At 40.2% G+C, this 24,152-nt stretch overlaps 1 protein-coding gene across 3 annotated transcripts in view; it reads left to right on the forward strand.

Annotated features, from left to right (window-relative positions):
* The first annotated feature begins 10,852 nt into the window (after positions 1–10,852).
* Positions 10,853–24,152, forward strand: part of whrna (whirlin a) — a 139,828-nt gene continuing 126,528 nt past the window's right edge. The window contains exon 1 of one of the 3 annotated variants that reach the window (XM_042394650.1): positions 10,853–12,908. In XM_042394650.1, the coding sequence (XP_042250584.1) occupies positions 12,165–12,908 (744 nt within the window). In that variant the 5' untranslated portion in view covers positions 10,853–12,164. The remainder of the gene's footprint in view (positions 12,909–24,152) is intronic. The other 2 variants (XM_042394647.1, XM_042394649.1) reach the window with 2 other exon arrangements.

The raw sequence follows: 24,152 nt of genomic DNA on the forward strand, positions 1-24,152 counted from the left end.
AATACTGAATGTAAACATAACTTTTGTTTGTTTACAGCAATCCACTAGGTACCTTTAACCTACTCTGGGAGAATCTACAGCACAGTTGCCTGTCTATAAAGAGTTATAAGACACAAAAGGTTGGGAAACAATGACCTAAATATTTGATTTTGATATTATGTTATATAATAAACTCAAACTCAGTAAGTCACCAAAATGACTTAACATTCAAACCATTAAAAGTCAGAAATCTACTGTGCTGTTAAATTTTAAATGCAGGTGAAACACAGACTCTGCACGCTGTCTGAAAAGGTGAAAGTTGATCTTTCCTCTTCATCTTCCTTTCTTCGGGTCTCTTCTCCCCTCCATCTAAGTGTAGGATGATTCATGGGCGGTGCAGACTCACACAGCAGTGCAACTCCTCTGATCATTGAGAGCTACATTCATCTGAGCAACCAGAGACCTTGACACCAGGCTGTGCTGTGAGCTGTTATCTATCAGTAAAATGTCAGCCACAACCCTGTGGTCTCAGATGAGAAATTAAAAGAAAAGCGGGGGGAATGACGAAGGTGAGGAAGGAGAGACGAGAGCAGCTGTGGTTGCAGTTTGCCAACATCATATTTGTTAGTTAAAATAAAATCTGATTCACAAAGATTAACTCAGGAGCTGTTCTACCTCAGGGAAGCTAGACCCACACCAGGCTATATACTGTGTTCATTACATACACTATACAGTCCTGTGTAATGTGTGTAAAGGTTTTTCATAAGTAATATATATATATATAGTTATTGCAGATCTTGGTAGTTGATATAGTTCCAATCAATTTTGTCTTGAAAGAGATACAAACCTTTTTTACTGACAAGAACTTAGTTTTACACTAACTTTATATAATAATATTTGTCTACTTATTTTTATTTTGTTTTATTTTATTTTAAATCATTTTCAGTATATGTTGAAGTTTTTTGATCTTTATCGCTAAAATTCACACTCACAAACAAAAAGACCCCTGCCTAGTTTTTTGCCTTTTCTTCCACAAAGGTCTCCTGCACTCTTTAAGCCACATCAAGACCCACAACAGTTCCTTATTACTGTTTCAGTAAAAATAATGTACCCTTTTCACAGCAGACATTTTGACTTGTCAAAGCAGGAAAAGCACAGGTGTAAATAATAACATTAACAATGGCTCCATGCCATTAATTGTCCCATTAAGCCAGTCAGTGAGTGAGCATGCACAATACCAGAGCCCTGGAACTGGCTCATTTAAGTGTAGTGCCAACATTAATGTTTCTCTTGTGATGTTTGTCCATCTTTATGTGCTTTTGTTGTCATTCCTGGTATTGTTTAATGTCTAGGCCTTGTTATTTTCATTGACTGTATTACATTTTTTGTCCAAAAAGTGAACATGGATAAAAGCCTGCATGCTAATTGAGGCATAGCCCCATACAAGTCAGTCCCAAATGGGGCAGATAACGCCAGTGTACAGCTACAGTCTTACCTGATAATTCAAATATATTTTGCAAAAAGGCTTTTTTTTTTTAACTGTAAGTGCTTTTCCTTCTGTTTTGGATCTCTACTCTGCTGCTGACCTGATCTTTTAACAAACTCTGCTTCAAACTCATTTATTGCTTCCACAGCTGTTGCTAATGTAGCATTTAATAGTCAAGCCAGCTTGCCAACAGTCTAGAGGGTTCGAGGAGGAAACTTTTGTTTTGCCTCAAACACCACAGGGTTATAAAAAAACCTATAAAAAATGGCCATAAAACAGGGTTCTATGTCGTATGTGGTCCACATTGTAAAAGGCTTCATTATTGGTTTACCTTACGAGGCTCGGCCTTGGCACTTGCGTAAGATCTTTGCACTCACTGCCCAGTCGCGACATAGCAACCGTGCAGCACCTTCCCCCTATAAAATCCCAGCACACTTGCTGCTCATCTCCCATTTTTACTCACCCATGTCTGAGAATGGATAATCACCTGCAAACTTTGTTTCACCATCCGGTGTCACAGAAGAATTCATCATGTCTACTAGCAAGTCCTGCATGTTGTGTGCCTCACTTCTGCCGCCAGCGAATTCACATGAATCCTGTTACTGCTGCCTGGGTTGGCAGCACGAGGCTGAGGCTCTTAGTGGCTTACGAGCCCTATTTGACTGTCGAGGGCTGAGAGTGGGACAAGGGAGTACCTCCTATCGAGGATGTAGTCAGGGTCTGCCTCCTCCCATCTGCCACTCTCTGGCTGGGCGGTCAGTCATTGCTCCCATCCGAGAAGGACAGAGTAATGGCCAGCTTCCTTGACTGCTGTTACACTGGTGCCGCTCAGGTGGTGGCACTGGCTGATAATATGGCTTTCCTGGGAATCTTGGGACCGACTCACACACAAGAGGACCAAGCTGATGGCACCAGAGATAACCAAGGTGCAGATGACGATGGCCACTGCCCTGATGTGGTTTAGTTCTGCACCAGTTTGGGTAGGTGAACTGGTGTGTTGACAAGTGTATCTGAAGAATCCCAGAGAGACAGTTCCACAGGCACTGGTGGGGTCTGTAGGAGTTGATCAACGTGTCTTTTCCAGACACCATCAGCAGTTCGGACTGTATAGGATACTGGTCCAGTTTGTGTCTAAGTGGCAGGAACCCACTTAGGTTCGTCACGGTAGTTCCTCACCAACACAGATTTTCCTGAAATTAAAACTCTGTCCTTAGCCTGTTGTTCTCTGCGCAAAATCTGTTTCTCCTGTTGATGTTGAACAATGTCTCTCACCACTGGGGGCTTCAAAAAGTTGAAGATGGTACACAGGTCTTTCTTTAGCATCAGACTAGCAGGAGATGTCTTGGTGGTTGCATGTGGACTGTTGCAGTAGGTTAGCAGAAAGTTGTGCAGTCTCTGATGTAGTGTTCCTTGCCCTTGCAATGTTTTCAGTACATGTTTCAGGGTCTGAACAAACCTAAACATGATTTTTGAAATGTATTATTCATATTAACTAGTGATTACTTCTAAGGTGTATCTTTTTTATCTATGTATATCAGATCCAGGAAGGTGAATATAGTAGCAGGGCAGGCGATATGTTACAAACAAGTGCATAGCTCTGGGTCTGAAAAGTCTTGTCCAAATATGGTCACTTCTCATCACTTTTGGCGACATCAAGATGACGACAGTCAAAATGCCAAACTTGAGCCTTCAAAATGGGAGTCCACAAACCAATGAGTGATGTCATGGTGGCTACGTCCATTATTTTTATATAGTCTATGGTTACAAATTTGGTGCTTTTATACAAAGTGAATGATTTTATGCTATTCAACTACACTAGTTGAGATATGTAGAGTATGTTGTTTTGGTATGTCTCTTCCCCTTAAAATTAATGTGAAACAGCTATTTAACAGCCTATTTGCAAAAAAATCTCCAAGGGGAGCATGTTCCCAGACCCCCCTCCATGGTTGGCCACCTCAACCCCCCAGTTTTCAACCCAAAGTTACACCCTTGAACACACAGATAAAACTGATATAATTTTTTCCCTGCTAAGAAAGCTCACAAGTGTATGTCCCAAAATCAGAGTCAGAGTAGTCCTCTCACAAGTACTCTAAGATGCACTAAAATGTCAAACTTGAACCAGAATCCATGATCAAAAATGCATGAGGGTAATTCTTGTCACTGCTGCAGAACTCTGGGTACAGTTATCTGAATGTGCAGATTTTACAACACACAGTCAACGCCACAGTGATTCATGATTGATGTCCAGCTTATCCCTGCAGATTATCTGACTAGTCAGTTGCTGTAAGCGAAATGATAGGCCCATACACTGCCTGTGTGTCTGTGTGTTTTTGTGTGAATTGTGTCATCCGTCCAGACACACAGCTGCCATTACTGCAGCAGCTCAGCCAACTGTGATCCCAGGTCAGATCAAATAATCTATCACAAACAAACACGGTGGAGCTATTTTTAGATGTCGATCAATGCGGTGTTGTGAAGTGAGACAAATCAGGAGTGGTTTGATGAGTAAAAAGGATTTTACCAGAATCTTGACACTTTAATATCTCGATGACCTCAATAGAAATGAGTTTCTTCAGCTAGTCCTAGATGTCCTCAATGAATATGTTCAATATCTGTTTATAATCAGACAATTTGAAGTTTTGCACCAGAAAACAAGTCGCATCTTCAGACTTTCTTTGATGATGATGGTGCCCCAGACTTCTTGAAGTTCTAAAATAAATAACAAGACTAAGAGTCTACAGCCATGCTCGTGACTCTCTGAGGCTCTACTTAGGACTTGTTAGAAAATTAAAGGCTGAAAATAAAAAAAACCCATTTCTTAACACATGTTCATTGTCTCTGGTTCTCCTTGTTGACGCTCCTCTTTTAAACATCGTGAAAGCTTCACCACAGGGGAGCTACTCATGTAGAAAATGAGATAGACTAGAAAACCAGTTCACACAAGTGGTGCCCTTTTTATCTCAAGACCTGTTTATAGAAATTTAAACCATACTCTAATTTATTTTATGTTTATACTCAGTTTTTTTCTTTCTTTCTTTATCAAACTGTGTCAGAGTCATTTTTATTACTTGTAGATACTTGTTACTGTATTCAGTGGCCTTACTTGACACATGTTTGAGCTAAACAAGGGGACATTTCAGGTTGGGTTAAGTGCAGAACACTTGAACAGCCACAGAAAAGACTGAAAGAAAATAATAAAAGAAAAAAGATTATTAAGAAGAGTGAAATGACCAAAAAACACAAAAATGATGGCAACGACTGGCTCCAATAGTTGTTTTTGAATTCGCCCTGGTGATGGAAAGCTTGAACACGTAATAGTTAAATGAGCTGGACACAATATGGTCACAACATCTCTGTGAAGTTTATATAGTTTTCCATTTCTGTTGAGACTGTCAGTGGCTGGTGAACAGTCAATAACATTATCTTTAATACTTAGTATATTATACTTATTCTACTTGTGCCTTTTTCACATCAGACTTCTCCTGCAGTTTTAGCTCCACAAACACATATGACTCATAAGATGTAGTTCATTGAGGACACTTGTGGTAATAAAACTAGTGAATAAAGTTGTTTTTCCCCATGGAGACTGATGGGAAATGGATGGAAAGAATTGTTTTGGAGGCACTTAACTACAGTATGTCATATATAAAAGTAGAAACTACAACTTCGAACAGTTGTCCACACTTTCATTGAATCACCTTTGTAACGGCTTTTGTACTTACAGTTAAGTAATCGTCACAGTTTTACACTTGTATATAAATAAATGTAAAAATCTAAGTGACAGGAGTTATGTTAAATAACTTTGTTAGTTAAATGTGACGCTGGAGCACTGAGTCTCCTACATAAAACCTAATGAAAACCTCTTCTTCCTGGTGAATAGCCAGAGTCATGTTTTAAAGGTAATCAGTGGGAAAAGCTCAATGTTGTGTGACTCATTAAGGTGCGCCTCCAGTCTGAGTGTGTTGATGTTTTCAGACACTCAGCATCATTTCTCTGCAGTCTCTCTGCTCTTACAATCAGCTCTGCTGTTCCATGCTGACTTCATACCCTCTCTGTACAAGTTTCTTGTATATTCACTTATTAAAAAGTGCTATGCAAAGATTGGACAAGCTATGTTCTGTGTTGATTGTGATGATGCTTTTTCTTCAAGTTGAGTGTCACTATATGCGACTACAAGTATGAGTCCATGTTAAAAGAGATAAATATAGTATAGATGTTCTGAATGGATCCAGGTTTATTTCCTGCTGCTGTGCTCTGATTATATGAACATTCAAAATAATTAATTATAATTCTTGGGTGTTTCTCACGTCAGCACCTGACAGGACATAATCCTGGCCTGAGCTGTTTCCTAGCAACACAAGTCAGATGAAATGGTTCATATATTAGGTACAAGTACAGGCAAAAGTGTAGGTTTGACTTAGAGGTGTGAGGGACACGATAAAGTCAAAAATCAGGGTCACCTTATATTTGGGCCAATACCGTATAAATCCAGCAAATAACACATCATGACAAAATAGAAATGTTATTCAAATTGCTGGATTATTAATTCACTACTAGACCAATATTCATTCTCCTTTTAGCTCTGTTTTGGTCTCTGTTAACTCTTGAATAAAATATCTGGCTCTTTAGCTGTTAAATGCTCCACCATCTGTTTGCCAGTTGGTACTGGGTGAGTATTGTACAGTTTTTTCACAGCTGCCTGCTGCTGCTGGTTGATGAGTGGTGAGAGTGAACCAAAACAGTACATTTGCAGGCTGTAAAACCAAAACAATTAGCTGAGAACTGCAGAGTTGGGTTTTAATTCTCCGTAAGTTCATCATTAAAGGTGCCTTATGGTGTTTTCTTGTAAACAAACGTCATGTTTACATTCACTGTTACTCACCAAAAATCATTGCGTGTATCCTTGTGAAATGTGTTGAAAGCATTTCTGTCCTCATAAAACATTTGCATAACTGTTTTTTAATAAGTATTTTAAATCCTGCATTGTTTGCATCCATGTTTACCGACTTGCAGTCTACTTCTTCTCTGCCTTTGTTGGTGCATTTTTGTATTTCTTGGCACATTACAGCCACTTGTAGATCAGTGAAATAGTGTGAAACAATTGGAAGGACTGTATATCCTATCACATGCATGCATGACAAAAACAAAACAAGGATCCACTTATAAAAAACTATTCCACAGCACTACTAGAGGTCAAAAACTCCACAGGGAATCTTTAAGAGTGGGCCCTTTCACATCACACACAGTCATTTGACCCATTGTTGATATGAAAATATATTTTAGTGTACCTTTAAACATATGTTGCTTTTGTTTTAAATGCCCACCTGTTCAGAGGCCATTTATTCTCTCTTTGAGGAAAACTGATGACTCTGTTAAGCTTTTAGTCATACACAGTTAAGCCTATTAAGTGAAGTATTTAAGCCTTGTTAAGCCTTCAAAATGAATACAATTAACCATGAAATGTGGTAATTTAATTATGAGTAGGTAGCCTTCTTTATTTTGGGAAATCTTTTCCTGGGGCAAAGTGCCCTGGTCACACACACACACACATACACAAACACACACACACACACACAGTTACACACAGAGCTGTTATCATAATGCAGTGATTAAGCTCACAGTGGTCATCTCTACATTAACAAACTAATTGCTCTGTCACCATGAAAGAATTTATATTTGTACGTCCCTGGATAACAGCGGTGGGCGTTCAACTAAGAGTTAAAATTGAAAATCACAATAACAGCCAAAATCACCGGCTCTGCGGGTGTTATTGAAGAGCTCGTTGTGTTCATTATCTCTCTTTTTTGTATTTATTCCTCTCTCAGTGTTTCAATTTCTTTCACATACTGAACTCTTTGTAACTGTCTCCTCTTTGCTGCTCTGCTTGTTGTATGTGTCTTTGTCCATTATAATACTGTTTGGCTTTCCAATGTTTCCCACTGCTGAACTCCTCTAATTACTGCCATCGATCAACCTCAGACACACACAGTCACACAAACACACACATGTGCACACACAGTCTCTCTTTTAACTCCCTCTTAGCTAAACAGACAAAAAAAAAGCTGTTTCACCATTTTTCATTGATTTCTTTTTTCACTGGTTTTCACTCCTAGCGTGTTAGCCGAAATCTAGGCGTCTTGTGTTTTGTTGACTGCCCCCTAAATTCTATTCACGGCATCACTGAAAGTCTTAAAGGGAACTTCTAAGCACAAAAATAAGATTTGACTGAACACTGACAAACTGTGATGTGATTTTTGTCTTAAACTCTTAAATTACTGCTTTCCGAGTGTTCAGTGTCATTGTCATTGCACAGTGAAAACCAGGCTCTTATTATTCACCTTTTATTGTCTGCCACTCTGAAAATTGTAATTCAAAACAGTTATTTTCAGTTACTGTAGGTTGCAACATGTCATCTCAACTAGACCATATTATTGGCCACTTAACGCTGAAATTACCGGCACGGCTGACCCTGCAGACCTCCACAGCTAACTCCTGTCATACATAAGTGCTGTTAAAATTTGTTCTAGTTTGTAGTGTTGGATAAGGAGCTAATTTACAAAACCAAAACTCAAAACTATTTTCTTCCACTTTCCTACAGATGAATCCTAACCTATGCCTTGTGTGTAATTTCACGGTTATTAAAAAGATAATTGAGACTTTGTTTTCTCATGCACATTAAATTGTATTATTATATTGCCAGTTGGACTCTTCTGGACACAGTTTATGGTAATCATGGGTTATTAGGCACTGCCAGATTACCAGTGGACCCACAATCACCACACAGAATGCACAATTTGGTAGTTTTGTTGCCGTTAGTCAATTTCTTAGTCTTCATATTCATCTTTTTTTTTGCCACAGAACACTTGCATAGCTTCATTAGACATCCAAAAATGACTGCCATAGTTTATGTAATTGTTGACCATATATTAATTGAGCCTCCACTCAATATTTTAGAGGTGGCTCGCAGTCGACATTACATTTCATCCCCAAGATGTTAGATGAGATTGAGGTCAGGGCTCTGTGCAGGCTAGTCACGTTCTTCCACACCAAACTGTGAAAACCATTTCTTTATGGACCTTGGTTTGTGCAGGCTGGTGTTGTCATTTTGAACCAGGAAAGGCTGTTGGATCCTAAAAATCAGAGTGTATCTTCAATAGTGCCACAACGATTCATCGATTAATTGATGAGTCAATCAGTCAAGACAAACAATTTGAAGATGTTGTCTTGGGCTCTGTTAACTTGTGGTGAGCCTTTATTGTATTTTATTTATTTTTTACATTTTTTATGACATTTTCATAAATGATTAATCAATTAATTTGAAAAATGAAATGAAAATGAAAATAATCGGTTGTCGCAGCCCTAATCATTGTATCAAACCATCTTATCATAAACTGGAATGAACTATCACCATTATGAACAAATCAAAGAGCTTGGAATGCTTATCTAGAAGAAGAAAAGAAAAAATAAAGACTTAGAGAGAAAAACCATTAACTGATAAACCTCCTCTGAAACTATGCATATGCTATCAGATGCTTTTTATCTGGCTGACTGTGTTTCTGTCTGGCTGACAATTCTGCTGTGACACTTTCAGGAAGCAGAGTGTTGACTTCATCTGTGATTTCAGTCGGCTCGGCTTTAATCTCATTTACTCCTCCGATAATCACTGCTCCATGTTATTGATTCATTTCCATAGACCATTTTGATTTTCCAAGTCTGTTTTCATTTTTCACTCACTTTTGCATGAGGGATTTTTATCACCCAGCGCACACTTGGTCCCAATTTCAAATTAAACCGACACAGTAGTTCTTTTTCTGAGAGCAGACAGTGCTCAGTTTGCCCCGGTCAGCCTTTCAAACACATCAGTTTCTGGTTAATAAAGCAGAATGAATATTTGGCTCTTAGCAGCTGCAATTTTTAATGAAGGATCAGCTCTGAAACTCTGCCAAAAACTGCAAAGTGCCATTTGTCAACACAGTGGCCTCAGAGCACCAGGCTTCATTTACAGTTGATATTCTCACCGTTTTGCACTTGTGATTGATCACTAGGGCAACTGAGTTCAACTCCACTTTGCTCCTTTTGGCTACGGCTCGAGGACTTATGGATAAGGGATTCCAAAGCTAGTTAAACTCTCACCACCAGGCGACCTCCAGGAAAAGATTGATGCTATCTGGACAATGGAGTGAAATCAGGCAATCAGGGAAAGATGCATGAATTCAATGTGATATGATATTAAAGTAAAGCTGCTTTCTCACAATGTGGGATTTAAGGATACAAAAATGGTAAAGAATTTATTAGGAAATAGGAAATAAAGGTACAATGAAACCTTCTACTATAAGTTGAGATCTAATCATCTGACCTCATCATGCCTCATGGTCTTTATATTCCATGTCAACATTAAAGACAGGTGAGATTAGCCTCCACCAGATGCCGGTTTAGCCCACAAGTCATTTTAAAAGTTGTTTTGGTTTCTTTTTAAGCCAGAGAATCTGAGAATAAAGTTTTCTGCACTAAAATGTCCTTTTATGCCATTATTATAATAAAATCACTGTGCAATAAGTGATGCCACGCTGTGGTCAACTAACCAGTAGTGTACTGTATATAGTTGTAGCTTCTGTAGTAAGAGTTCAATAATGATAGATGATAAATGTAAGAAAATCTACACTGGCCACTATAGAGGGCACCTAAATGAGGAAATGTATTTCGTGAAATTGTAGTTTAAAAGAAAAAGTTTTATTATAATACTAATAATTATAATTATAATCATATAGATGATTTCAAAACTGTTAACCAGCTGTCTTTTGGGAAAAGAAGGCGTTTTTCATTTTGAGATGTCACAGTGGGAAAAGCACAGGTGTAAATAATCAAGTTAATGATGGCTGAAATCCATTTAGCTGCTTTGGCTTCAGGGTCCTGGCATTGTCGATTCTGGCTCACTGCCATGACTAACTGGTACACATGAATACAGGAGTCATCACTGATGTTTTTCCAACTATGACAACTCCCAATGTCAGCTTTGAAAGCGGTCTATTAGTAATGCTTTTTTATGTGTTTCTCTTTTGTTTTATTCCACAGTGTGCACTCTAGCAGCCACTTTGGAGTAAACTTTATGCATTATAAATTGTTGTAAACACAACAGCATTGATGAGTTTATTTACACTGAACAGCAGTTGTGAAAAAGAAACAATAGTAATATTTAAACAGAGTTTCTGGTGAAACTCCCTGGTGAAATAATGAGAGAAATCAAACTATAAAACGTTCTGCAAATCATATTTTGCTGCATATATGCTATAAAAATACAAATTTAAATATAAGAACCGAAAAGTGGTGAATAAAAACAAAATTACAAGGGCATACTATAGGGTTTGTGCCCAGTTTGACTGATTGATTGATTTTATTTATGGATATAGAAGACAATGAATCCAAGGGATAACATGTAAAAGTGAGAACACTTGTTTCCAACATGGTCCCTGATGTCAGAAAAAACAGGACAGACAGTAATACATGACATCATAGAATCCTCTTAAACAATAAGCAACAAAAATCCAAAGACAATCTTAATATAAAAACAACAGACATGAAACTGGAATCCCTGTCCCACTATCTTCCCTTTTAGTCACAATCAATACGTCCTAAAAGCAGCTTGTGCATCTCATGGGTTAACATTACACTTACGCTAACAGGCTACAAGCTGGAGCTAATCAATACGTAGCAATTAACGTCCGTTTAGCAACTTATTGTTCTCTGTAGTGTCGCGAGCATGGGGCCACGAGCGCATGTTGTTGGTTATAAATAACGTGTTGGCTGCACGAGGCTGCGTCATTTCCTGACAGAGGACGGTCAGAGGCGGGTAAGAGCTGTAGTAACGTCTGAGAAACGGAGGCACCGAGCAGCGGGTCACCTCAACACTGCAACCGGACTGTTAACAGGCTAATAATAACACCAACAAACAAACAAACGGCTGGAATACACTGGTGGATAATTATTTTTGTGAACTTGTCGTCGTTTGGAACTAAAACCGAGACCGGAGCAGGATATCATGAACTCCTCGGGACGCTGAGCAGGAGCAGAAAAAAATAACTTTTTGTCTTTTCTTTTTCTTCGTCGATGAAATAGCTTTTCTTTCTGAGTTGCGAGCCCAACAGTGAACTAAATACAGGTAGTTTTCAGTTGCGGTGTTGTTTATTCCGCCTTGTAGTGGAGCTGTTGACGGTGAAGCGGACACCAGAGAAGCGGCGGCTCGGCAGCCACCTGACCTCCTGGAAAATAAGACCGCAGCTAATGACACGCAGGCTGAGATCCTACGTGGCTCATTGCTAAGCTCTCCGGCGGAGCGGGACGAGTTTTCCGCGAGGCTGTTTATCGCACGTCCAGTTTTGACGCACCGTTTTCCACGCGAAGTTTGCAGAATTCAAGTGCTGGTCTCTAAATGATGGTAAGTGCTAATTAACTTATGTCGACTGTGAAATTGAATTAGTTGGACTTAATTGCCTGTTGAAGTTGCCCTTCCGTCGCTCTGTCCTGCAAATTGCGAATAATAAGTGGAGCATCTGCTGGAGAGAGATGGACATGGATATAACCGGAGTGTGCGTCTTCCAGCGGTCGTGATGCCAAGCGCCGGTCTAATCCCGCGCCGCCAGCCCGTAATGCCAGCTCTCTAACCCGCACCAGTGTGGCGCCGTGTCCCGGTCACACCGCCAGGATGAGCAATACCGACCTGGAGCGCATGTCGCTCAGCTCCTCGGCCAACTCTGTGGCCTCCAGCGCGCGGACGCTCTCGGCCAACGTGAGGAAGCTGCACAACGCGCTCAACCTCCTGCTTAACGACTTCGAGAGGGAGCAGTTCATCCACTGCCTCAACGTCTACCACTCCAAACGCAACGTGTACGACCTGGTACAGACCCTCAACGTCATCCTCAACGCGCCCAGCAAGCGGCAACTTTTGCCCATGTTGCGGCTGGTCATCCCGCGCTCTGACCAGCTGCTCTTCGAGCAGTACACTTCGGAGGGCCTCTACTTAAAATCGGATTTAGTTGCGAGCAACGGCAACGCGGAACCCCCACCGGGCGACTTCCCCAGCGCCAGCCCGACTCCCCCGGGACATTTCTCGCCAAACAACCCGCCCGAGTTTCAGGTGGCACTGCGGGGCTCGCCGGACAGCTTCAGCACCAGTAGCGACGGGACAGCTCCTCTGGTGCCTCTCCTCGGGAGGAACTTTATCCACGAGCCGCCGGGTGAGTTGCGGCAGGTCACGATGAAGCGGCACAAGAGCAACGAGGGCCTGGGCTTTAGCATCCGGGGCGGCTCGGAGCACGGGGTCGGCATCTACGTGTCCCTGGTGGAGCCGGGGAGCCTGGCGGAGAAAGAGGGTCTCCGGATCGGGGACCAGATCATGAAAGTCAATGACAAAGTCTTCGACAAAGTCACTCACGCTGAAGCAGTTAAGGTAAGTTTTTTTTTTTTTCTTTTTCTATTTTTCACTTACACCAAACTTGCACACGCACAGCTTTTACAGCACAGACCGCACATTCATGCTTTGGATAAATTAGTAGCCTGCAGCTGTTCAGTGAAGTGGCACCAATGTCAGAGTCGCGGGAACTGTTTGCACTGGCCTTGTCCTCTAAACATATATTATCTCCTGTGTATACTACGCTCCAGCCTCATATTAATTATGTATTTGACCTCAGCATCTAAAATGGACCTCTTGTTGCTAACAAGCCCGATTTGCTGAGGGGAATTAATTTTCTTGGCGGGAAGGAGATAAGGCTATTTGTAATATCAACGAGCAACGTGTTGCAGCACCGTAGTGTAAACTGTAGACTGCTACTACTGCTAGGACGCAGGCAGGTAACTAGACACTTTCAAAGCAGCTGGTAACCATAGAGGAGTGTGTGTTTGTGGGGAAGGAGGTGGAGGTTGGCCCCTTATGCTTTGGAGCTATAAACTGAGAATAAAGACCCAGGTCACTTTAGCTCTGAGCACTATTGTCCAGGCCACGGAGTGTAAAGAAAGCCTATTAGCAAATGAGGTGATACAAGAGTATGTCTGATCTGTGTGCAGTGAAGATTGATTTAAAAGGCTATATTGTAAGGACCTTGCAAGGTTTTATGAGTCCTATGAGCTGTCCATGGTGCTGGAAAGTCATATTGTTTTCTTCTTCTCCTCCTAACTGTTTCTACCTCTCCCTTTCTCACGTCTCTCCTCCATTTGTTATTGATTTTGTGATTGTCCTCATTCACACCCATTTGCCCATGCTGTACACACTCATATTACGGGATTCATTGTTCTTAAAAAAAAAAAAAGGTTCAAGTCAGTTTTAAAGGATCTGGGAAATATAAGTCTTGGTCAGTGCTTTTGCTACTTATATATGGTTTTTCCTTTGTTTTGGAAAACTCATTCTGTACCTGTTCATCTTAACTGGATATTATATATACTCTTTTCTAGCATATTATTGTTGCCGCAATGTTCTTGCTGTGCTGTCCTCTTGGCCAGATCTCTCTTGAAAAAGAGAGTTTAATCTCAATGAAACCTTTTACCCAGTCAAATAAAGGAAAAACAAGAAGGTTTTGACAGATTTCCATCTACTTGGACAGCTCTGGCTCACACTTACTATGAGGGGATAGTTATTTATCAGTAAAAACAGATGACAATGCTGCCTAGACAAAGAGAAATAACTACAAAAGTGCTAACTATCTATATATTCAAACCATCTATAAGCTGCTTTCTAAAATAGTGATCGTTTGTACGTAGTTGGAAGGTCAGTGGTTTGTTCCCTCTGACAGCCATGGATTACAGCTCAAATTAAGTCCTTTCTAACCTTCAGTGATCTTGAAAAAGTCATCCATGCTTTTATCTCTTCTCATGTGGACTTTTGTAATTCTTTTTATGCACAGCTCAGGCATAAAGCAATCCCCTTCCTTCATTTAATCCAAAATACTGCCTTATAGGCTCTTATCTAATGCCAAGAGATGAGAACATGTTACACCTGGCCTTTACTGGTTGCCTGTGTGTTTTAGAATATATTTTAAGGGTTTTACAGGGTCAGGGTCTTAGATACATTTCAGATATATTTATCCTCTATTCTACCTACTGCAGATGTCTTTTGGTTGCTCTACAAACCTGCCTGATTGCTATGGGTGACTGTGCCTTAATAGTCCAGGCTCCACTGTAGTCACAACTTTGATATGAACACATTTCACATAGTTTCATTTGTATTTTCTCATTGTATTCTGTTTGTAATTTTTGTGGTGTAAAACCACCACCTTGTTAAGCTGTTTATCTATCTATGAGTTGGACCCATAGCCCCCATATGTTCATACATGACTACTTATGGTGTATGATAAAGTAAAGAGGTCATTGTTGTAGTTTTGCCCTAGGTGTTTCTCTACATCTGCTCTGCAACCTAAAGCCTTTAGTCACAAGACTGCAGCAGAACGTGTCTTCACTTCACATTGAACATGATCTCAAACTGTATTGGATAGAATACCAATGACAGAATTTACCATTCATGTTTTTTCCATCAATTTTCTCCATATTTAAAGTTGTCTCTCATCTGTGGATTACAGACTATTGATTGTTGTTACTGTAAATGAACACTTGGAGAGTTTTTCTCTTGAGGTCCCTTTCAGAGTGCAGGTAATTTCTTATTTGAGCAGCTGTGGCCTGTTTTTGAGGTTAAGAAAGGTTAGCGGGTGAAAACACACACTCTACAACTGACCACTACTAGTTATACTGTTAGCACTGGTGCTTTACCTTCTGCTGTTATCCGTCTTACAGAACAGGCACACAGCCAACAGGAGAGCAGCCGGCCTGAGATAAAATCCCCACTGGAGGTCATTAAAAAATGCTTGTTCAGTTATTTTTATGCATCCTCGGTTTAGTCTAAATGTTATTACAGGCCTTTAAAACTGCAATCATTTAACCTCTGCCTACCAGTGAATCCATCAATACAAACTAATGTTGTGTAGAGAAACATTGTACAAACCATCAGAATTATGTTATGTTATATTCAAATGAAGATACCAAATATGAATAACATGTTGCAGACGACATCTACCATATTTACACCTTATGTAATAGAATCTTAAGTTTAATGTTAATATTTCACTCAGTCTGTGCATCATGTGCCTTCAATGATGTGTTGGAACAACTGGAATATGTGATAATGTCACACAATGTGAAAGGTTCAATTTAAGGGTATACACTCATCGGCCACTTTATTAGGTACACCGTGCTAGTACCAGGTTGAACCCCCTTTTGCCTTCAGAACTGCTTTAATTCTTCATGGCTTAGATTCAACAAAATGCTGGAAACATTCCTCAGAGATTTTGGTCCATATTGACACGATAGCATCACGCAGTCGCTGCAGATTGGTCGGCTGCACATCCATGATGCAAATCTCTCATTCCACCACATCCCAAAGGTGCTCGATTGGATTGACATCTGGTGACTGCGGAGGCCATTTGAGTACAGTGAACTCATGGTCATGTTCAAGAAACCAGTTTGAGATGATTTGAGCTTTGTGACATGGAGCATTATCCTGCTGGAAGTAGCCATTAGAAGATGGGTACACTGTGGTCATGAAGGGATGGACATGGTCAGCAACAATACTCAGGTAGGCTGTGGTGTTTAAATGATGCTCAGTTGGTACTAAGGGGCCCAAAGTGTGCCAAGAAAATATCCCCCACACCATAACAGCACCACCACCACCAGCCTGAACCATTGATACAAGGCAGGATGGATCCATGCTTTCATGTTGTTTACGCCAAATTCTGACCCTACCATCTGAATGTTGTAGCAGAAGTCGAGACTCATCAGACCAGGCAATATTTTATCAGTCTTCTATTGTCCAATTTTAGTGAACTCGTGCCAATTGTAGCCTCAGTTTCCTTTTCTTAGCTGACAGGAGTGGCACCCTGTGTGGTTTTATGCTGCTGTAGCTCATCTGCTTCAAGGTTCGACGTGTTGTGCGTTCAACGATGCTCTTCTGCATACCTCGGTTGTAACGAGTTACTGTTGCCTCTCTATCATCTCGAACCAATGTGGCCATTCTCCTCTGACCTTTGCCATCAACAAGGCATTTTCACCCAGAGAACTGCCGTTCACTGGATATTTTCTCTTCTTTGGACCATTCTCTGTAAACCCTAGAGATGGTTGTGAGTGAAAATCCCAGTATATCAGCAGTTTCTGAAATACTGAAACCAGCCCACCTGGCACCAACAACCATGCCACATTCAAAGTCACTTAAATCACCTTTCTTCCCCATTCTGATGTTTTGTTTGAGCTTCAGCAGATCATCTTGACTATGTCTACATGCCTAAATGCATTGAGTTGCTGCTGCCTGATTGGCTGATTAGATATGTGCTTTAATGAGCAGTTGAACAGGCGTACCTAATGAAGTGGCCAGTGAGTGTATTTAAAGCTTTTTTCACTTGGGGAAATTGTACACAGACCATTGAGCTGTTGATTGTTTTATAAACACTTAGTCCTTGCTTGAACAGCCTAAATACCGACTTTAATCAATAATTGAACTAGTGTTTTCTCAGTCCTTAAACAACAAACCACAACATAAATAAAAAAAAATCTAATTGTAAAAGAGATTAAATATACACAGTTTGAATAAATGTCATTTCTTCAATAATTGTATTCATTATAGTTTCTTCTTAAAATCATCTCAATGCATTACGACATTCTTTATTCTAAATGTTTAAAGTCATTTATAAAAGCCACCAGCCGAGTCTAAAAACAGCTTGGTGAAGTTAAGCTTCTGGCACATTTGACAGATGAAATGTCACTTTTGAATAAGCTGCTGTCTGGACGCTCTTGATGAATCCATTTGTGACAGCAATCACTGATCCAGGCTCCTCGCCTTGAACTGAAGTCATGCTCCCACAGAGTATCCAATTTCAAAGCCCAACTGATTTAGTATTTTGATTCAAATCACTCTGTAATGTGAAAGCCATCACTCACTTGTAGCGACAAACCTTCAGAAAATTGTCACCCATCCCTAAATCTTTACAGATATATTTGGCATCTTTTAGGTTGTTGTTTTGGTTTCATGACACATTTACTGCATGGTTCAATTTCAGCACTCTCATTAAGCTTTTTTCCAGCAGCAGCAGGCAGCTGATTTCAGCAAACAAGCTCTTATAAACCCACTGCACACTACCTGTCCATCTCCAAATGGCAGACATCTAGCTAAAGAGCCTGACATTTTTCTCAGGAGTTGGTGGAGACCAAAACAGAGCTTTAAAGGAGAGTCAATATTGGATATCAGATTGTATTCATCAGGTGGATCATCACATCCATGATGTGTAAACAGGCAATTTTCAGTGAACATGTTAGCCGTAAAATCTTTATAAGGTGATAATATGTCAGGGCTGTGTGTCTTTCAGATACATTTGGAATTCTTCTACCCCCAAGTAGCCAAAAACAAGGATTAAGACCAGGTTTTAGACCATAAAACTCAATCTGATATGAGACAAAGTTTAGATTGAATTTTGACTTTGTCAGCAGTTCTCGCTTATTTGCACAGCCACAATGTTATTAGAAAACTCTCCTTCTCTGCCATCCAAGAAATGATAAATCACTAATCCCACACAAACAACAACGTTGGCTTTGAATAAGCCTTTGCAACTTATTTTGTGTTCAACTCATTACCCATTCACACAGTCCCCCTGCTGTATTCCTCCATTTATGCGTAATCCACGCCACTTTAGCAAACCTGTGTTGTCTGATGAGTTCAGGGATGGCCTCTGAAAGCAGCAGATTGTTGTTTTGCCCAGGGGACAAGTCAAGGGCTTACAGCTTTATTTCTTTCTGTCTCTCTTTCTTCTCTTCATGAGAGCCTGATTTGGCCCCAGTCTCTGGAGTCACTGCCAAGGTGAGCCACCCAGTCAGCTTATAGACATTTTCTTTATCATCTGCTCAGTAGTGTGTGTGCTGGGTGGTCAGGAGACATGATAGGGATAGGGGCATATATCCTGTTGTTTTGGAGCCAGAGCTTCAACAACAACAAGACAAGCATCAGCCACAGACTGTTGGGTCTCTCTGACTTTTTAATCTGATTGGTCCCAAGTCTTAGAGAGTGTGAGAGGGAGAAACAAAGGCAGAGTGATGACATAAAGGCACAAGAAGAGGAGTTGGAGATGACCTTGTTAGTGGACATGTTTTCCTGTCTTCCCTTTTTCTTTTCTTTGTTTTGAACCATGTCTACGGTAATTCTAAGAGATACTGTAGTTTGGTGTTTTTGGGGCGGCAGTTGCTATGACCAGCCTGTAAGGGGTGAGTGGATTAAAAAAAAAAAAAAAAAAAGAATGAAGATGTGTCCGGTCTTCATTGGGTCGACACCTGGGCGGCTGCCAGACACATTGACATGCAAAGACTTGGCCACAAGTCAGAGAAATGGGAAGCGTGTGGCCTGGCACAGCTCTGCAGACTGCTAATGGTCAGTGTGTTGATTAGATGGAGGGAGGCAGATAGAAATCTCATTAAGCTAGAGGACGGTATTAATTGATTCATAGCTTGGAGCTAAGGCTGTGACGATAACCGCATTACCGCAATACTACAGTCATGTGATGCTTACCATGGGGTTGAGCTCATTACCATCATCACTAAATTTTTTATTTTTTTTAAATGTTAACTACAACTGTCATATGTTGGCCTGATGTACTGTGTGATAAATAGTAATATAGTAGAGATGTAGGAGGTTACGTGATATGTTGGAGAATCTGTGTTTCCTGGGCTTGCTCCAGACACCAGGCTGCAAGACCTCTGCATTCCCTCACGAGAATGACCAACCAGAGGGATGCTGTAAGTGGTGTGGGACAACCTGGAAGCATGGCAAGCAAGCTGGCATCCAAGCTAGGCTAAAGGCTAACACCAGTCAACCAGCTCTCCTGTCAGTCTTCCTCGCCAACATCCACTCCATCGACAATAAACTATACTACCCAAAACTGCTTCTGACCTCCTGGAGAGAAATGACAAACTGCTTATCTTCACTGAGATGTGGATGCACGACAGTATCCCCGACTCCGCCATCCAGCTAGCTGAGCTAACTGCTCCGCAGGCGGACAGGATTACAGGGGTGGGGTCAGTGAACCGCCAAACCATGGGGATACGTTGCTTTTTCACCGCAGTTAAAAAAAAATCCATACCATCACAGCCCTACTTGGGGCTGAATCCGCGGTTGTGACAGAGGTTCGTCTTGCTTGATGTTGTCAACATATAAAGTTGCTCCAGAGTGCTTGTTGTTGCAGTTGAGCTTGTAGTTACTTAGCTCAAAACCTGAAATATCCCAAATATTTCTATCATAGGTTGACTGCTTAGATAAGCAGCAGAATAACATTGCATGTTATTACGCAACAGCCAGAATTCACACCTCACCACTGCACATTATTTGAACTTAATGTAATAGCATCTTTATCACCTTAAGGTGATTAGATTCCTTTTGAAACAGGTTCATTCTAAACTGCAATTGAAAATCCGTTAATGAGTTTGTCTGCTGTTTCCATTGTCAGACACAGATACTTCGATGTCTCAGAGGGACAACAGTCATTATTTGCACAACCACAAAAGGTCGTCTAAACATAGATTGTGAAGCATTTCCACTAATGATTGTTGTTTTTCTGGCTATTATAGTGCCCAGGATGAGAGTACCACTCAAGATTCACTGTCCGCTGTTCGAAGAAGTTAAAGTTACATTTCATAGGGTCTGTGTCTGAGTTAATAGACATATAATGTTTGAATATAAGAGGGAGAAATACATTCCTGTGAAAAGTGAAAACAAATCTGCACTGCACTCAGGCTGCTAGCTGATTAAACACTGCAGTGAGCAGATTGGAATATATGAGGTACAGTGCCTTTAGGCCTGCCCTCCGGGCTTGTGTTTACATATGGGTATTTGTATGTATCTAGTTACATTGAGTAGCATATTGTCTGTCAAATCACCAAAGAAGTTTGGAGTGCAGCTGTCTGTAAACGTGGGGGCTGATTGTTGCCTAAAGGTGCCCTAAAGATTATACAACACCACAGTAAACAGCACACATGTCATGCTGGTAAGATCACAGCAAAGATGAATTATTTCTCTTCTTTCCTTTTCTCCTCAACTACTGCTAATGTGCCCTTGAGCTAGACACTTAACTGATCAAGTGATGAAAATGTAGGATTTGCTGTCTGGTGAATTTTTTGTTGTAGTGTCATTGAATATGGAAGGCAGTGCTAAAACATGCATGCTGAACATTCCCTGGATAAATAAAATGCTTACTAAATAAACCTACCAATAAACTAGCCTCCTTCTGCCATAGTCCTGTTTTTTTTGTTGTTTTTTTCAACTGAAAGCCATGGGTTTACAGTACATAACCACTTCCCCAGGGTTTCAGATGGCACTTTATTTCACAAGAAACTCATTTCTGTGCATTGTGTGCTCCCATACAAATAATATATGTATACAAATCATGCTGTGCTTGCTATACTATGATTTATATGAAAGGTGTACCTAAGTAGCTAGAAGAATGCAGTTGTCATTAGAAAAAGTCACCTCCGTCTTATAGCAAATACATTTCATTGAAGTGTAAAAGCTGCAGAAACAGTCATGATGAAGTGAAGGGACCTTTGGCTGGCTTTCAAATGTTTCCTGTTGAAGATTAATGGAGTTATGTAAGTCTAACCTTTTTTTAAAAAAAATCTCAGCACGTGTTGCTTTACTCACAAGGGGGTTTATTTATTATATTTGGCTTTCTTAACACTGGCAATATCAATGAGAATTGATTTTCAGTGCTGCAAAGACAAAAAACATTTTGGCCAAAAAAATCAAGGCTTGGTCATTTTTTTCCCTGGAAAGTGTAATTTTTTTGTTTAGAATAATGACTCCAGCAACAACAAAAAGGAGATAATGCAATATACTCCGTTTTCAGTGTGAATTAGTCAAGGGGATTTGGCAATATAATTTAAGAACTTTTCATTCATCTGTCATAATTAATTTAATAGTGGTACGGTTTTTATTGTAGTACATAGTTCATATCTCAAGACACCAATTTTCATTTATTTTATCTTGTAATTAGTTCCCATATTATTTATGTTTTGTGAAGTGGTTTTCTGGGTTCTCTGATGTATTATTTCTCAGAATAAAAATGTGCTAAAAACTGGGCCACAACCATCATCTAAACTGGCAGAAAGGCTTGATTTTCCCAGTTTTCCCAGTAACAGAACAAGTGTATAGTAAATTTTGCTCTTACTGCAAATTCCTTCCTGTTTGTTTTGAATGACAGTCAACAAATTCACATGGAAAAACATTGATAGATAACATTTTTTCAGTGAGTGGTTCCCAGTGTTTTCACTCCTCAGCTGAGGTTAATAATATAGTTAAAATATCAGTAGTTAAATAATGATGTACTGCTTTCTATAATACTGAATTTTAAAAGTAAATTAAATGCTTTTTCTTTAAAATCATATTTTTACAGCTCTCCAAATCCCATAATTTCCTGCCAACTCAGTGCTGTTTTGGAACTCACTTGTAAACAGCGTTGCTATGACAAAATTAAGGGGTGTATCTTTAATACGGTATAATGGGGACTGAAAAATTGGACTGTCAAAATGTGGATTATTCTATTTGGGTAACAGCAGGATATAATAGAGCAGAGCAGTTTGAATTGTTGAACCAGCTGGGAAAATCTGATTAAACAAAATGAACGGGTGCTACTTCAAAAACTACCCTTGGGGTACCCTTGAGCAAGACACTTAAAGTAGCATCTAACGGCTCCGCTGGCCAACAGTTATTTGGCCACCGGCTTGTACTGGCCAGCTTCCAGATGTGACCATATGTGGCTGTGAGAGTATGAAACGAGTCATGGCTGAAGTCTGGAGGATCAGCACTTCTTCTTCATCATCTTAAATTTCTGGCAGCCAGAACTCTCTGCCCAAAGGACAGAAAAAATGGATACAGTCCCATGGTGTGTAGATACTGAACACATGCTATCAGTTGGCAGTCCTCATATTGGCCAAATAGAGTTTTGAAGAAATCCCTGAATTTGACTTTACCCTGAACAATGCCTCCTTTTGTGTTGTTTAATCTCAGAACTACCATTTAAAAAAAGCAGAAAGATGATAAACAGATGGAACAGTGAATAATGATGTGTTGTCTTTAAAGCATAACAGTGGAACAGTTCAGTACATTCATCATGAATTACATAATTTTACACATTGTCATATTGTGATAAATATTTTCATTAATGATTTTAACCGTATTGTTCAGCCCTTCCATGCAGTGCAATAGCTCAAACTTTACTGTGGCTTCTCAGTTCTATTCTTCTCAGTGATTATTATGTGAAATATTTATTAATTGCTTTAATTAAGTAGGTGGAGGCCAATTCTGACTGGCTTTTGTCTTGTGGCAGGCTGCACTGATGAATATTGAAATGTTTACTGGTGTTGAAGGGTAGACTTGAAGACTGAGTGGGAGATGATGGAAACCCACTGAGAGGAGTCTTTGCTGCAGTTTATACTTAGTAGCAGTCAGGGTAGCATGTTTAAGCTGTTATCTTTCACACTTATTGATGTTTTATCCAGCTATTCTCTTTCTCCTTATTAACCTTCGTTAAATATGTTTGTTTTTCATTTAGAAACACATTCTCATGTCACAGACAGAAGATAAGATCTTTTACCTTTTTGCCATCACTCACTTTTTGATAGGCCATGCCACTACCTGTACACTAATCTCTTATATCAGCGCAAGTTCACACATGTGCACATAAATACACACATGCAGTATTAACCCTATGAGCGGTTCATGACACTAAATAAGGAATGTCTCTCCTCTTTCCTCCCCTTTGGTGTCAAATACAGTATCTCATCATTTCTTCTTAAGGCAGTGTTTTTATTCTCCTCTGGTAGGCCCACTTGGGGTCTGTTAGACAGATTCACTGCCAAAGTGACTCTATTGTAATGGTCTAATTGTTTTACAATGGAGCCGCCAAACGCTTCAGTTCACAGAGAAGGTGTCCTCAATCCATCACCTGGTCTCCACAGCACTAAATCACCGGAAGCAGCCATTAATATCCGGTCAGTGAGCTGTATCCCTCCGTTTCTGGTCACTTCTGTCTGCATGCAGGAAATGACTTATTACATTATTCCCCGGAGTGCTCTGAGTTTAACAGACATCAGATTTAATTATTGAAGGCCTGTGGTGAAACCAGTCACACCACAGGTGAAAATGAAGTTGTTTAAATTAGTGGTATTAGGGACACTGAAATGCCTCTGGATAATTACTGAGCTGTCAGTTTATTAGGTATTCCTGGCCAAAACAGTCTAAATACAACAGTCCTGTATTACTCTTCTTACCTTGTGAGTCAACTGGATTCATATGATCATGACATCATAAGATCATGCGAAAATCCATCTTGTCGGGTTTCAATCCAGTCAGCGTCCTATAAGGACTCTTGCGTGATCTTGTGATCCTGTGAATCCAGCTGCCTTGCAAGGTAAAACGGTAATAGACAGATGGTTCATCCAATCACCTGCCAAGTATTTTTTTTTGACAGTGCCTGCCCTTTTTCAAACAGTTTCCAAGCACGACTTCTCAGATGGTTCTGTGTAACAAACAATCTGGTACGTCAGGTTAGTACTGTTCAGTTTTTGTTCAAATGTTTTGGAGAAGTGTTGAGTAAACATTTTGGTGGACGTAGAGTGTGGTGCT

Source organism: Thunnus maccoyii, chromosome 19 (assembly GCF_910596095.1).
Source record: "Thunnus maccoyii chromosome 19, fThuMac1.1, whole genome shotgun sequence".
Lineage (NCBI taxonomy): Eukaryota > Metazoa > Chordata > Actinopteri > Scombriformes > Scombridae > Thunnus > Thunnus maccoyii.